At 41.2% G+C, this 15,727-nt stretch overlaps 1 protein-coding gene across 2 annotated transcripts in view; it reads left to right on the top strand.

The window, feature by feature from the left end:
- Positions 1 to 2,224: 2,224 nt before the first annotated feature.
- The window catches only part of LOC138665367 (involucrin-like), a 44,120-nt gene continuing 30,617 nt past the window's right edge, over positions 2,225 to 15,727 (top strand). Inside the window, exons 1-3 of one of the 2 annotated variants that reach the window (XM_069752790.1) lie at positions 2,225 to 2,483; positions 5,812 to 5,915; positions 8,650 to 8,734. In XM_069752790.1, coding sequence (XP_069608891.1) covers positions 5,825 to 5,915; positions 8,650 to 8,734 — 176 coding nt within the window. In that variant the 5' untranslated portion in view covers positions 2,225 to 2,483; positions 5,812 to 5,824. The remainder of the gene's footprint in view (positions 2,484 to 5,811; positions 5,916 to 8,649; positions 8,735 to 15,727) is intronic. The other variant, XM_069752791.1, reaches the window with a different exon arrangement.

Below are 15,727 nucleotides of genomic sequence, written 5' to 3'. Positions count from 1 at the left end.
ACTGCTGATGGAGCAATCGGTGACCAGACGACCAGAATATCAGCTCCTCCATTAGAAAAGAAGCTTTCCCATGCTCCATTGCATTATATATCTAACAACAGAGGATGATATGTAATAAAGACAGGGCTCTATATAATTCGATACGTAAGGGATGCTGCTGTATAACAAGAGAGGCCACTGTGTTGTAAGAGACAGCAACATACATAATAAAGGAGACCATATACATGTGTGAGTGACTGTGTATATATATATATATATATATATATATATATATATACAGTGGGGCAAAAAAGTATTTAGTCAGTCAGCAATAGTGCAAGTTCCACCACTTAAAAAGATGAGAGGCGTCTGTAATTTACATCATAGGTAGACCTCAACTATGGGAGACAAACTGAGAAAAAAAATCCAGAAAATCACATTGTCTGTTTTTTTTATCATTTTATTTGCATATTATGGTGGAAAATAAGTATTTGGTCAGAAACAAACAATCAAGATTTCTGGCTCTCACAGACCTGTAACTTCTTCTTTAAGAGTCTCCTCTTTCCTCCACTCATTACCTGTAGTAATGGCACCTGTTTAAACTTGTTATCAGTATAAAAAGACACCTGTGCACACCCTCAAACAGTCTGACTCCAAACTCCACTATGGTGAAGACCAAAGAGCTGTCAAAGGACACCAGAAACAAAATTGTAGCCCTGCACCAGGCTGGGAAGACTGAATCTGCAATAGCCAAACAGCTTGGAGTGAAGAAATCAACAGTGGGAGCAATAATTAGAAAATGGAAGACATACAAGACCACTGATAATCTCCCTCGATCTGGGGCTCCACGCAAAATCCCACCCCGTGGGGTCAGAATGATCACAAGAACGGTGAGCAAAAATCCCAGAACCACGCGGGGGGACCTAGTGAATGAACTGCAGAGAGCTGGGACCAATGTAACAAGGCCTACCATAAGTAACACACTACGCCACCATGGACTCAGATCCTGCAGTGCCAGACGTGTCCCACTGCTTAAGCCAGTACATGTCCGGGCCCGTCTGAAGTTTGCTAGAGAGCATTTGGATGATCCAGAGGAGTTTTGGGAGAATGTCCTATGGTCTGATGAAACCAAACTGGAACTGTTTGGTAGAAACACAACTTGTCGTGTTTGGAGGAAAAAGAATACTGAGTTGCATCCATCAAACACCATACCTACTGTAAAGCATGGTGGTGGAAACATCATGCTTTGGGGCTGTTTCTCTGCAAAGGGGCCAGGACGACTGATCCGGGTACATGAAAGAATGAATGGGGCCATGTATCGTGAGATTTTGAGTGCAAACCTCCTTCCATCAGCAAGGGCATTGAAGATGAAACGTGGCTGGGTCTTTCAACATGACAATGATCCAAAGCACACCGCCGGGGCAACGAAGGAGTGGCTTCGTAAGAAGCATTTCAAGGTCCAGAAGTGGCCTAGCTAGTCTCCAGATCTCAACCCTATAGAAAACCTTTGGAGGGAGTTGAAAGTCCGTGTTGCCAAGCGAAAAGCCAAAAACATCACTGCTCTAGAGGAGATCTGCATGGAGGAATGGGCCAACATACCAACAACAGTGTGTGGCAACCTTGTGAAGACTTACAGAAAACGTTTGACCTCTGTCATTGCCAACAAAGGATATATTACAAAGTATTGAGATTAAATTTTGTTTCTGACCAAATACTTATTTTCCACCATAATATGCAAATAAAATGATAAAAAAACAGACAATGTGATTTTCTGGATTTTTTTTTCTCAGTTTGTCTCCCATAGTTGAGGTCTACCTATGATGTAAATTACAGACGCCTCTCATCTTTTTAAGTGGTGGAACTTGCACTATTGCTGACTGACTAAATACTTTTTTGCCCCACTGTATATATATATATAATAGTTTTGTCCCCATAACAGGAGGGGGAGCCCGTCTCATTTCTTGCACAGGCACCCCAAGCTATCAGCTTCTGCCCCTGAAGTGAAGTATAAGTTGGTATACATGCAATGTGTAGGAGCATGGTCACAATGGCCATTAAAAAGTACTAGTGGCTAGTACCTTCCTGATTGGGTACACCTTGGTGCTGGTGAGATGGCTTTTACACTTTTTTTTAATCAAAATTAGGGTTTACTAAGTTCCCTATGTTTTATACTGTTTATGCACTATTGTTTTTCTAACTTTCTTACAGCAGGGTATATATGTATTTTGCTCCTATCTTAGGTTTTGTCAGTTTAGAAGTTTGGAGAGAAAGACACCTTTACAGACATACTACTCATAACCTGAAATAGTAAAAGTTATGAGGTTTGGATTGAAGCCCAAAATGCTCCACCTGTTACTCAGGACCCGCCTAGATCTCTTTTGCCGATCAGCCAAGATTTAGACTATATTATAGCTTCTCTTCTCTGCTTCTCCTTGTCTTTGGACAAGACTTTCACACCTCCAACCAGCAAGCCTTACTTGTCTACTTTGTCTGTAGAGGTTAAGGTAAGTCAAATTTTTTCATACATTTTGCTGTAATGAAATACATATATGGGCTCTTACATATCATATACTGTACTTTATATCTTTATATATATATATATATATATATACATGTACAATAATAAAAATGGAGATTTTAGCTAAAACATATGTTTTATTATTAGATATACTGTATAACAAGTATCTAATTCATCACAAAACATAAAAGACGACACACCAGTACAATGGTAACAAATAGGTGCACATGGCATTGCAAGATGGGTACAATAGATTTAAGTTGTTTAAAATATTAGTTATAGCTATAGTGGCCAGAGCCTGCTTCGTTATATAAACAGTACAGACCAAAAGTTTGGACACACCTTCTCATTTAAAGATTTTTCTGTATTTTCATGACTATGAAAATTGTAAATTCACACTGAAGGCATCAAAACTATGAATTTTGCAACTGCACTTGGGGACACATTCAAAGTTTTCCCAATTTTTCGGACTGACTGACCTTCATTTCTTAAAGTAATGATGGCCACTCGTTTTCTTTACTTAGCTGCTGTTTTCTTGCCATAATACAAATTCTAACAGTCTATTCAGTAGGACTATCAGCTGTGTATCCACCAGACTTCTGCACAACACAACTGATGGTCCCAACACCATTTATAAGGCAAGAAATCCCACTTATTATACCTGACAGGGCACACCTGTGAAGTGAAAACCATTCCCGGTGACTACCTCTTGAAGCTCATCAAGAGAATGCCAAGAGTGTGCAAAGCAGTCATCAAAGCAAAAGGTGGCTACTTTGAAGAACCTAGAATATAAGACATAATTTCAGTTGTTTCACACTTTTTTGTTAAGTATATAATTCCACATGTATTAATTCATAGTTTTGATGCCTTCAGTGTGAATGTACAACTTTCATAGTCATGAAAATACAAAAAAATCTTTAAATTAGGTGTCCAAACTTTTGGTCTGTACTGTATATATATATATATATATATATATATATACATATATACCCATTCATATGTGCAGTGAAGAGCAAAACAATGTTTTTAACTTTTTTCTCTCAGGCTACATATCTCATTACTCACCTCTGCTTTGAACTTGAGACTGCCATCATTTTATAGACAATCATCTTGGCTATCTCATACATAAATTTGACTTACACCAGCTCGCACATCCCAGCAACCTGTTGCTCTGGCCATGACATTTTAAGGTTTGAATAAAGGATGAAGTTTTAAGGACCGGTGAGTGCTATCTGCATTTTTCTTTTTAGCTGCATAAATTTGACTTGCCACTACTTAGCATATGATTAGTTATGCAGATTCTTAGCATGTCACTGCATTGTTACTGTTTTGTTCCTAAAGATCTAAATGTTAATTTTTATTATTTTGTTAGCATTTTGTAAATCCACCTTTTGGCTTTCAACACTGCCTGATTCCTTCAAGGCATGCTCTCAATCAGATTCATACCTGTCTTGACCGAAATTTGATCTTAGGTCACTTCTACGCGTTCCCAATGTTGATGCATACTGGTCGACTCACTTAGGTATGTATACAGTTTTTTATTCAATTCTACCCACAATTGTTTGATTGGGTTGAGGTCAGTAGACTGTGGGGGCCAATCCAGCACCTCTACTTCATTGTCATTGAACTATTTCTTCGCCAATCTCGACGTATGCTTCACGTTGTCCTGTTGGAAGACTGTCATCCTTTTCATACCCATAGTATTTGGAGTGTACAAAGTAACTCGTCATTTAGGATACTCACATATAGCTCAGCATAGAGACTACCATCGATCATGGTCAAGTATCCAATGCCTGTGGCTGTGAAACAAGCCCATATCATCAGGCTTCCTCCACTGAACTTGACATTTCCTTCAATTTCTCAATCTGTTAGTCCCTTTTTCCCTTGTTTCTTTCACACCCATTTGTATCTATCAGAACCTAGTCTATTGACTTACATGTCATCGCTCCAAATCATCCATTTTAAATCTTTAAATGTCCACTTTTCGCACTAGTTTGCAAACTCAAACCGATGCGTCTTGTGACAATATTGAAGTTGAGGCTTCTTCACCTTTTTTTTCGGGTCACCATTCCGGACTCGTGTAATGTGCTTCACACGGTGCTTGCATTAACGTCTGTGATCTCACTATTATGAAGCATACGAGCCACCTCACTGTCATGTTTGTCGCGCCAGAACTTATAAACGTTGGGATGAGTCGACTTGTTGACTCCAATATTTTGACTGGATGTCCACCTTTTGGCTGCTGAATGGACGGACTTCATTTTGTATTCTTCCAGCTGTCATGGCACTCACATGATGCAGTTTGGCAATTTTCTTAGCCAAGAGATTGCTATCAATGAGCTGGAGGAGGATGTGGTTTCTCTTTTCTTTGGAAGTCATTTTTATGGCTGCTCCTCAATTCGAGCCAATGACCTTTCACTTGGGAATCTACCTAATAAGACACTGAGTTATTAGAGAATGTGAGAATAGGTTGTAATTTGTAGTATACAGGAAGAAAAAGATTTTTCCACCACCAGGAGCAAAACAGTAACAATGCAGTGGCATGACAAGAATCTGCATAACTAATCATATGCTCAACAGTTTCAAATCAGATTTATGATGGTAGTCTCATGATCAAAGCAGTAGTGGATGGTGAGATATGAAGACTGAAAGTCAAAAGTTCAAAACATTATTACCCTTTTGCTCTTCATGTATATAGGATGAAAAGCTCTTACCACCAATAATATGATGCACCATACATAGTTATCACATAGCCATGTTCCCCCAAGGCGCGTTTTGCTTGTTTTGATCTTGCCTCCTCAGGAGGTATGGAAGGAAGCAAGAAGAAAACATGCGAAACGTGCGTTGGGGAGCATGTTTATGTGGTAACTTTGTATGGTGAATCACATTATGGGTAAGAGCATTTTTTGCTATATACATATGAATGTGTACATGTATGTTTGTCGATAGATAGATATCATGTAGGCTCTGATCAATGTAACTAATATTTTAAACTTTATACAACTTACCGTACATCTATTCGTCACTATAGTTCTAGTGTATCATTTCTTATGTTTGTGATCAATTAAATAATTTAAGAAATATATATACAATTATATCTAATAATAAATTACAATATTTATCTAAAACCTCCTTTTTTTGTTCTTGTACACAATTTCTTTCGAGTTGCAACTTGCAATGTCACTATGTATCTGGTAGAATTTACATTATACTGTATATATAAATCTTAATCTGTAATATAATGCAATAGTTGTGCTGTTTAGAGAGAGAGACATAGAAGTACAAAATCCAACTTCAATCTTTATCACACACAGATTCTTCATAAAAATGTGGAAATTGTTATATTTTGTTACGGTTATTGGAGTCTTCCTCCAAACCATCAATGGTCAGCAATGGGACATTGAGAAGCTGGAACAATGTGAGTATTCTATTAAATCTTAGTAGTAGAGACAACTAATAAAACCTCGGCTGTCTGTATTACATACTGTTATGAAAAACACAATGTGCTTTTTAATTACTGTAATGGAATACAAAAAATCAATATGTGAGAAGGAAAAGGTATCGTAAGTTAGAGACACTGACGGGGATGTAGACAGTTGGTAAACTTACAATAGTAGACGTTCTTGTAAAAGTCAGGGATGGATATAAGATGTACGGTAGGTTGTCGCTGTGTAGAAGGAGATGTCGTTTTTGATTAAATGAGGATTATCATACACTGATCATGGTAGATAAGAATGGTAGACACAGGAAACTGAAAAAAAGGGATTAGAGAGAATGGTGAAGATAATGAGTGACATCAAATTTACCGTAACTAATGAATCGATTAATGAATTCCAGAAGTTTTAAAGTTCACAAACTTAATTAAAAGTAGAACGCTGTTGAGGGCCAGGGTGATTAGACATAGTATTTTTGTGTCACAATATAGATAAAGTGCTGGTAAGGCATAGGAAACATGATATCAGTGTTGAAAGTTATTACTGTGCTGGGTACGATCGGAGTGTGGCAGAGACAAGAAGGTGCACATCATTGTGTGGGTATTAGTAAGAAAACAAGGTGGAGTCCATGGTTGATAATACAACTGAGCATTTGTGCTAATAAATGGGTGGATAATTAAGCATGAATTATATAACTCAGGGAGGGTGAATTTGGAGAATATATGATGAAGGCGTTTTGATATGTTGAGTTGGATAACTTTCATATTTCTGAATCGGAGCCAACTTACCAGGTAAAACACTGATGGAAGAAAATGATAGGGTGTAAGGAAAGCTCATGCAGCATAATTCACTGTTCGTGGTTACTAGAAAAACAGGTAACTTCTTAAATAAGCATTCCCATCAAAGTTTTTATTCTCTTAATATATTGCAATCATCATATTATATAGCAGAATTAGCTGAGTAGAAATCCAAAATGAGCAATTGTAAGCACACAGCGCTAAATAATATGATGATTGCAATATATTAAGAGGATAAAAACTTTGACAAGAGTTCTTTAAGGGTAAGAGAAACGATACCCCTTAGACCCCAGTCCAGAGCCTCTCACCTAGCCAAATCAGTTCTCATGCTTCGCACTGACGAGGGCCAACAGCCCGAAACACCGTGTCTGCGAATTGAGATACTAATTTGGCTTTTATCCTAAGTCATATTGCACGACTCGTTAAAGGGTTGATTGTGACTTGTAGGATCGCTACTTCCAACAGGTGGCGCTATAGAGTTTAAGTCCTCTTTTTCTCATTAGAGGCAATTTGCATATTAAAGGTAAGAAGCATTGTACCCCCACCCTTGTGCTGTCTTTGTTATTATGCCCAACAGAGGCGCTAGTGAATTTGTGGACCCACTGTGCCACAGGGCCGGGCCTGCCTAGTAAGGGGCGTAGCTAAACGGCTACCAGGTGTTCACTGGAGCTCCTGACGGTGGAGACAGACTGGGTTGCAGGTAGCCTTCAGGTACCACTCCTAGGCAGATCCCAGTACTGCAGCTGTTGACCTCAGTGCTCAGGTTCAAACACACCGGTCTAGGATACTGGATTAGGGACTGGTCGCACATGGACTAGGGGACAATGTTCAGGCCTGGCTGCATTGGGAACAGGGGACAACATTCAGTCACTTGCCATATGGCGAGCAGGGATTCGGGTTCAGGATACTGGCCTCACCGGAACCAGGGATTCGAGTTCAGGAGCCTGTCCACACAGAGACTAGTGATTCCGAATTAGGACACTGGCCACACCGGGACCAGTGATTTGGGTTCAGGACGCTGGCCACACGGGGACCAGGGATTCGGGTTCAGGACACTGGCCACACTGGGACCAGGGATTTGGGTTCAGGACCATGGTTGCACCGGGCCGAGTGATTTGGAATCAGGACACTGGCCACTCTGGGACCAGGTGACCTCACACCTGCATTGGTAGAACACCACACTACCTAGTGACTAAACTCGCTGCTTGGCAATTCTCTAAGGGAGAGTGAGTCTTTCATAAAGGATGACACCCAGCCATTCAGCAGGTGCACACATTATGTTAAATGCATCTCAGCAACAGACTGAGGGTATTTAGCAATATTCTTGCTGCCCCTTTAAAAGCAGGGGGATGTGCATGCATCAGGCGTGGTGCCAGGAGCTGTGGTGCGCACCACATCAGGAAGCAGGGTGGGGAACCAGGGCAGTGAGTAACCTGGTGTCCCTGCAAGGAGGGAGAAGGGGACACCATTCAGTGGTGCCGGCCATTGTGCTATATTTGTTACTGCATTGCAGCCACTTTCACTTGGAAAGGTGTAGGGCAAGGGGACCACTGATTCTAGACATTTTAGGCAACTCATTTACTACTGGAGCTGGCCATACACATGAGATACAGTACCAATCAGTCATATGATCATCTGTCTAACGACCATTTCTATTCTTTATCCATCATAAACAGACATGCTTGGCCGAGTATGCATATTTAGTTCAATGAGGAGAAGTAAGTAAGCCACTGCCTAAAAATTCTGGCAAGGAGTTATTTCCATGGGAATCCTTCTCATCCTTAATTGGGAGTTGGAGAGTCCAACATACACATAAGATCCCTGTCTATCCCCAACAGTTTTTTGCTAAAATTTATCTTAATGTAGGTGAATGGCCAGCCTTACTGGGAATTAATACAGCTTTGTTTTCTATTTATTATAGGTCCATGTGAAAATAACGTAATAGAAGGCTTTTTAGAGTCTGTGTCCAAAAATACTATTGAAATTGGTAATGGTCAAAAACTTAGGTAGGTATGATGTCTGCATCTTATATGTCTGAGAAAAGACAAAATTATCCGCACTTTATTAGGAAGATTGCAGTTTGTAAGGGACTTATTTTTTATTCCACCCTTAACAGCTATTATCACACCAGATGCCCAGAATTATAAATATATAACCCAATATAATCTTTGTAACACCAAAACATTAAATGTACTGCTAATATAATCTACAATTAAAAAGAGCTATAACTTCCTTACTTTAACTCGTCTGCAATGTCTATTGAAAAATAACTTTTGCTGCGTTGATGCTTAGGTGGTTCAGATCTATTATCTGCACAAATGATGGCAGGTTTGTATTGTGAAACCAAATCCTTCATATTCTAAGCCTGACATACATTGTCGGACTTGGATCCCAAGGGTCTACCAGTGACATTGATTCTGATGGCCCACTGTTGAGCAACATGCAATATTAGCTGACCCTTGTTCACAAACTTACCAATGCCTGTATATAATAATGAAGTGGTAATTGGTTAAACGAATGATCAGATGCTACCCTTAATCTGCACTTGCTTCACTAAGTATATTGAGCCAAACACTGCTGTTACATTAGCATGGATGTCCACTCCAACACAGGGGCCCACTAGGGTATGCACCTATTCCCCAGTTTGCCAGTCCAAACCTGCTGACACATATTGTTTAAAGGATCACCCACTACCTGGAAAACCTCTTCTCAATCACTATGTTTCTCGCTTGTAAAATAATAACACTTATACTCAACTTCACTGCCGCTGCATTTCCAGGGTGTTGTCACTGGCTCTCCTGGGGCTTGCCTGAAATTGTTATGTCACCTTATCCATGCGACCAATCAGCGGTTGCTTCACTCTCCACTCCTTTGGACGTTATTGACATTTGGATGTAACAAGCAATATGTTTGATCTCTCACTCCCTCCGTCTCAATCACACCTATCCTCAAAAAGTCCTCCCTTGAGCCATCCTCTGTATCTACCGTATTTTTCGGCCTATAAGACGCACCCCAAATTTTCAGAAAGAAAGTAGGGGAAAAAAATAATGCGTCAAATGGGGTCCATCTTACAGTCCTGAATTCATCTTACCCGGGTGGGATCGGCAGCGCTGGTGGCAGCAGGAGTCGGGCGATTCTTCAGGTGGTCTGACCATCCCAGCATGGTACAGCAGTTTCAGCAGTGCTCGGTGCTGTACGGGGCTCCAGAGACATAGTGTGGCAGTTTCAGGGGTGCTTGGTGCTGTACAGGGCTCCGGAGACATGGTCCGGCAGTTTCAGCGGTGATCGGTGTTGTGCAGGGCTCCGGGGACATGGTGTGGCAGTATCTGCGGTCCTCGGTGCTGCAGGGGGCTCCGGCAACATTATGTGAAAGTCCGAAGCCCCACAGTTCTATAGCCTTGCCTTGATGCTGTGGAATCTGGGAAAATGGCTGCTCGGAGTCGGCGCATGCGCAGATTGAGATCTAAGCCGAGGTCTAAATCTGCGCATGTGCTGCCTCTGGCAGCCATTTTCTTGAAGGCCTAATTGATTGCCCAGGTGCAGATTGAGATCTCAGCAACGAGATCTTGTCCCGAGATCTCGGGAGACGAGATCTTGGAACCGAGATCTGAATTTGCATATGCGCACCCTCCGGCAGCCATTTTCTCGGAGGCCTGATTGATTCCCCAGGCGCAGATTGAGATCTCGGCAACGAGATCTTGGAACCGAGATCTGAATTTGCACATGCACCGCCTCCGGTGGCCATTTTGCCGGATGCCACAGCATCAAGGCAAGGCAATAGAACTGCGGGGCTTCGGGTTTTCACATAATGTCACCGGTGCCCCCCCCTGGAGCACCGAGGACTTCCGAAACTGCTGCACCATATCCCCGAAGTCCCGAACAACACCGAGCCCTGTGAAACTGCCACACAGAACCGAGCATCGCTGAATGGGAGCGAGATCACCACAAACTTTAAGTACTTTGCGATCATAAGACGCACCCTTATTTTCCCCAAAAATTTTTTGGGAAAAAGTGCATCTTATGGTCCGAAAAATACGGTAGCTATAACCCAATATTACTTCTCCCCTTTGCTTCAAAACTACTGGAACAACACGTCCATTTCGAACTGTCCTCCCACCTCTCTTCCTGCTCCCTCTTTGACCGCTTACAATCTGGCTTTCGGCTGCATCACTCTACTGAAACTGCCCTAACTAAAGTCACCAGTGATCTGCTGACTGCCAAAGCCAAGCAACACTACTCTGTCCTACTTCTCCTGGACCTGTCCTCTGCCTTTGACACAGTGGACGACTCCCTATTACTATAGAGCCTCTCATCTCTTGGTATCACAGACTTGGCCCTATCTTGGATCGCATCATACCTAAAAGATCGGACATTCAGTGTCTCCCACTCACACACCACCTCCTCACCTCGACCACTATCTGTCGGAGTCCCACAAGGTTCAGTCCTAAGGCCCCTGCTCTTCTCCATTTACACCTTCGGCCTGGGACAGCTCATAGAATCTCACGGCTTGCAGTATCACCTCTATGCTGATGACACACAGATCTATCTCTCTGGACCAGATATCACCTCCCTTCTAACCAAAATCCCACAATGTCTGTCCGCTATTTCATCCTTCTTCTCTGCTAGATTTCGAAAACTTAACATGGACAAAACAGAATTCATCATCTTTCCCCCATCTCACTCGACTCTCCCAGCAAACCTATCCATTAAAGTAAATGGCTGCTCACTCTCCCCAGTCCCACAAGCTCGCTGCCTCGGTGTAATCCTTGATTCTGATCTCTCCTTTAAACCACATATCCAGGCCCTTTCCACCTCCTGCCGAATTCAACCCAAAAACATCTCCTGGATCCATACATTCCTCAACCTAGAATCTGCAAAAACTCTAGTGCATGCGCTCATCATCTCCCGTCTTGACTGCTGCAACCTCCTGCTGTGTGGCCTCCCCTCTAACACTCTTGCGCCCCTCCAAACTATCTTAAACTCTGCTGCCCAACTAATCCACCTATCCCCCTGCTATTTCCCAGCCTCTTCTCTCTGTCAATTCCTTCACTGGCTCCCCATTACCCAGAGCCTCCAGTTCAAAACCCTAACCATTTCATACAAAGCCATCCACAACCTGTCTCCTCCATACATCTGTGACCTCGTCTCCCGGGTACCTACCAGCACGCAACCTCCGATCCTCACAAGATATCCTTTTCAACTCCCCTCTTATCTCCCTCCTCTGGAATTCTATACCCCAACATATCAGACTCCCACCTATTGTGGAAACCTTCAAAAGGAACCTGAAGACCTACCTCTTCTGACAAGCCTACAACCTGCAGTAACCACGGATCCACCAAACCGCTACACGACCAGCTCTACCCTCACCTATTGTATCCTCACCCATCCCTTGTAGATTGTAAGCCCTCGCGGGCAGGGTCCTCTATCGTCCTGTACCAGTTGTGACTTGTATTGATTAAGATTATTGTACTTGTTTTTTATTATGTATACCCCTCCTCACATGTAAAGCGCCATGGAATAAATGGCGCTATGATAATAAATAATAATATCAATAATAATGAGCCCTGGGAGACCCAGTGCCAACATTGCTGGAATGGTGCCCACATTGGAGGTGAGTATAAGTGTTATTATTTCACAGGGGAAAACATACTGATTGAGAAGGGGTTGTCTGAGTATTGGACAACCCTTTTAAATTATCTCTGACAACATTAGAAATCTGAAAAATGTTACTATCAGCACCGCTTTCTATCATAGAATTCACAATGACAATCAGTGAAACCTATTGGGCATATGAACATGGAAATTTAGAGCTTAAATTATCAACATAAAATAAGTATGTGAACCTTGCCATTTGTTTCCATCACCCTACCTCCTCTCATTAGGATACCCAATAGTTCCTCAACCATCTATTTCATTTGATTTTCAAGGAGAGAGAAAATTGGGGCTTCCAATGGAAAACAAACTTGCTGATAGAGTGGGGACAATTAGTATTTGATACACTGCCGATTTTGCAACTTTTCCAACCTAAAAGAATGGAGAGATCTGTAATTTGATTGTAGTACTGTACTTTTTCTGTGAGAGACAAAATCTAAAAATAAAACGCAAAAAATCACATTGTATTATTTTTAACCCCTTAGTGACAAAGCTAATTTTGACCTTCCTGACCAGGCCACATTTTTTAAATCTGACAAGTGTCACTTTATGTGGTAATAACTATGAAACACTTCAACGGATCCCACCGATTCTGCAAATGTTTTTTTCGTAACATATTGTACTTCATGTTAGTGGTAAATTTTGTTAGATATGATTTGCGTATATTTATGAAAATAAAATTTCCCAAAAATGTAGCAATTTTCAAGTTTTACATTTCTATGCCCTTAAATTGGAGAGTTATGTTACACAAAATAGTTAATAAATAACATTTCCCACATGTCTACTTTGCATCAGCACAATTTTTGATACATAATTTATTTTTGCTAGGAAGTTAGAAGGGTTCAAAGTTGATTAACAGTTTCTCAATTCAATTTTTTAACAAAATTTACAAAACCATTCTTTTAGGGACCACATCACATTTGAAGTAACTTTGAGGGGTCTATATAGCAGAAAATACCCAAAAGTGACACCATTCTAAAAACTGCACCCCGCAAAGTCTCCAAAACCACATTCAAGAAGTTTATTAACCCTTCAGGTGCTTCACAGGAATTAATGAAATGTGAAAGCAAAAAATTAATATGTTATTTTTTTCACAAAAATGTTGCTTTAGCTCCAAATTTTTTTACTTTTACAAGGATAACATGAGAAAAAGGACCATTAAAATTTGTTGTGCAATTTCTTCTGAGTACGCCGATACCTCATATGTGGGGGAAAACTACTGTTTGGGCACATGGCAGGGCTCGGAAAGGGAAGCAGCACCATTTGACTTGGAATGCATGGAATCGAGAGCAGACGCCACATCGTGTTTGGATAGCCCCTCTAAACACTGGAAAACTCCAACAAGTGACCCCATTTTGGAAACAAAAACCCTCAAGGATTTTATCTAAGTGTATAGTAAGCATTTTTAACCCAAAGATACTAAACAGATTTGATAAAATTAGCTTGTTATTTTGAGTAAGTCGCCATTAGTGTTCAGTGAAAGTGCTCGCTATTCGAGTTCGCATCAGGGTGCCCCAAAGTGCACCAAGTATCGCAGGTGCTTGAGCAACCCTGATGCAAACTCGAGTAGCGAGTACTTGCGCTAAACACTAGTTGTTATATCGTCATATTTTTTTTCCAACTTTTTAAAAAACCTAACTCCAATGCTAACCCTAACCCTAGCCACGCCCTAATCCATCCCTAACCCTAGCCCAAACATAACCCTAGCCTAACCCCAACCTCAACCCTAATGGCAAAGAAATAATTATAACATTTTAAAATAAGGTCTATCACAGTGATTAAAATTAACCAACAGGAAAAATCCATGATCTCGGCGGACACACTGTGCATGCGCCTGCCATTTTTCTCAGGAAGCGGAGGCGAGGAATGGAGCTGGAGGGACCATCTCCCTAATTTCTCTCTCCTCTGACATGTTTATCATGTAGGAAAAGAGAAATGTTTTTAATAGTTTGCAGACTTTTTTTTAATAACGGCGATCACATGATAGGGGTTCGGAAAAATTGGAGATTTATCAACGTTGGGGGCGCTATAACCTTATTCCCGATCACCATTTTAAAATGGCAATAAGAGAATAAGGCCCCTTAATGACAGCCATTTTAATGCGCATCGGTGGTCGGTAAGAGGTTAAATAATTAAATTGCCTTTTATTGCATGAAATAAGTATTTGATCACCTACCAACCAGCAAAAATTCTGACTCTCAAAAACCTGTTAGTATTTCTTTCAGAAGCCCTCCTACTCTGCACTTATTACCTGTATTAATTGCACCTGTTTGAACTTGTTACCTGTATAAAAGACACCTATTCACACTCTCAATCACACTTCAACCTCTCCACCATGGCCAAGACTAAAAAGCTGTCTTAGGACACCATGGACAAAATTGTAGACTTACACAAGGCTCAGAAGGTCTACAGTACAATAGGCAAGTAGTTTGATGTAAAGACAACTGTTGGCACAATTATTACGAAATGTAAAAAACAAGATTTTGAAGGGAGGATGGATGGAGTCATGTATCCTGAGATTTTAGTCAACAACCCCCTTTCCTCAGTAAGAACATTGAAGATGGGTCATGGCTAGGTCTTCCAGCATGATAATGACTGGAAATACACAGCTAGGGCGACTAAGGAGTGGCTCTGTAAGAAGCATTTCAAGGTCCTCGAGTGGCTTAGCCAGTCTCCATACCTGAACCCAACAGAAAATCTTTGGAGGAAGCTGAAACTCAATGTGGCCCAGCGACAGCCCCGAAACCTGAAAGATCTGGAGAGGATCTGTATGGACAGTGGGCCAAAATCCCTGCTGCAGTGTGTGCAAACTTGGTCAGGAACTACAGGAAACATCTGACCACTATAGTTGCAAACAAAGGTTTCTGTACCAAACATTAAGTTCTATTTTTCTATTCTATCAAATATTTATTTCATGCAATAAAATACAAATTAATTATGTAAAAATCATAAAATGTGATTTTTGTGAATTTTTTAAAGATTCTCACAGATTTGAGTGGTGAATGGCACCAGGAAAACTTACTGCTCACATGGAGTACAACGATTCCCTTATAAACCCACAGCATGCGGCAATCACACTACTTTATTTGGTGGTGCAACGCTTTGAAGAACCTTCACGGTAAAGCAGTCATTTGAACAAAAGCAACGGAAAAAAGCAGCACTCACCATTTAGTCATAGTGGATATCTTTTAATGTGTCAGGATTCCAATTTACAGGCGTTCCATACAATACGGCTGGTGGCTATAGGTGGTGAGGGTGCGGGGAGAATGAAGTGGACGATGGCCGTTTCGCGCAATCAGCGCTTCGACGGGTCCATGTGAGATAAAACTGAGTCACTTCCTTTATAA

The sequence above is a fragment of the Ranitomeya imitator genome, chromosome 2, assembly GCF_032444005.1.
Source record: "Ranitomeya imitator isolate aRanImi1 chromosome 2, aRanImi1.pri, whole genome shotgun sequence".
NCBI classification, from domain to species: domain Eukaryota; kingdom Metazoa; phylum Chordata; class Amphibia; order Anura; family Dendrobatidae; genus Ranitomeya; species Ranitomeya imitator.
The sequence above is the reverse complement of the archived record's forward strand: the minus strand, read 5'-3'. Positions and strand labels throughout refer to the sequence as shown.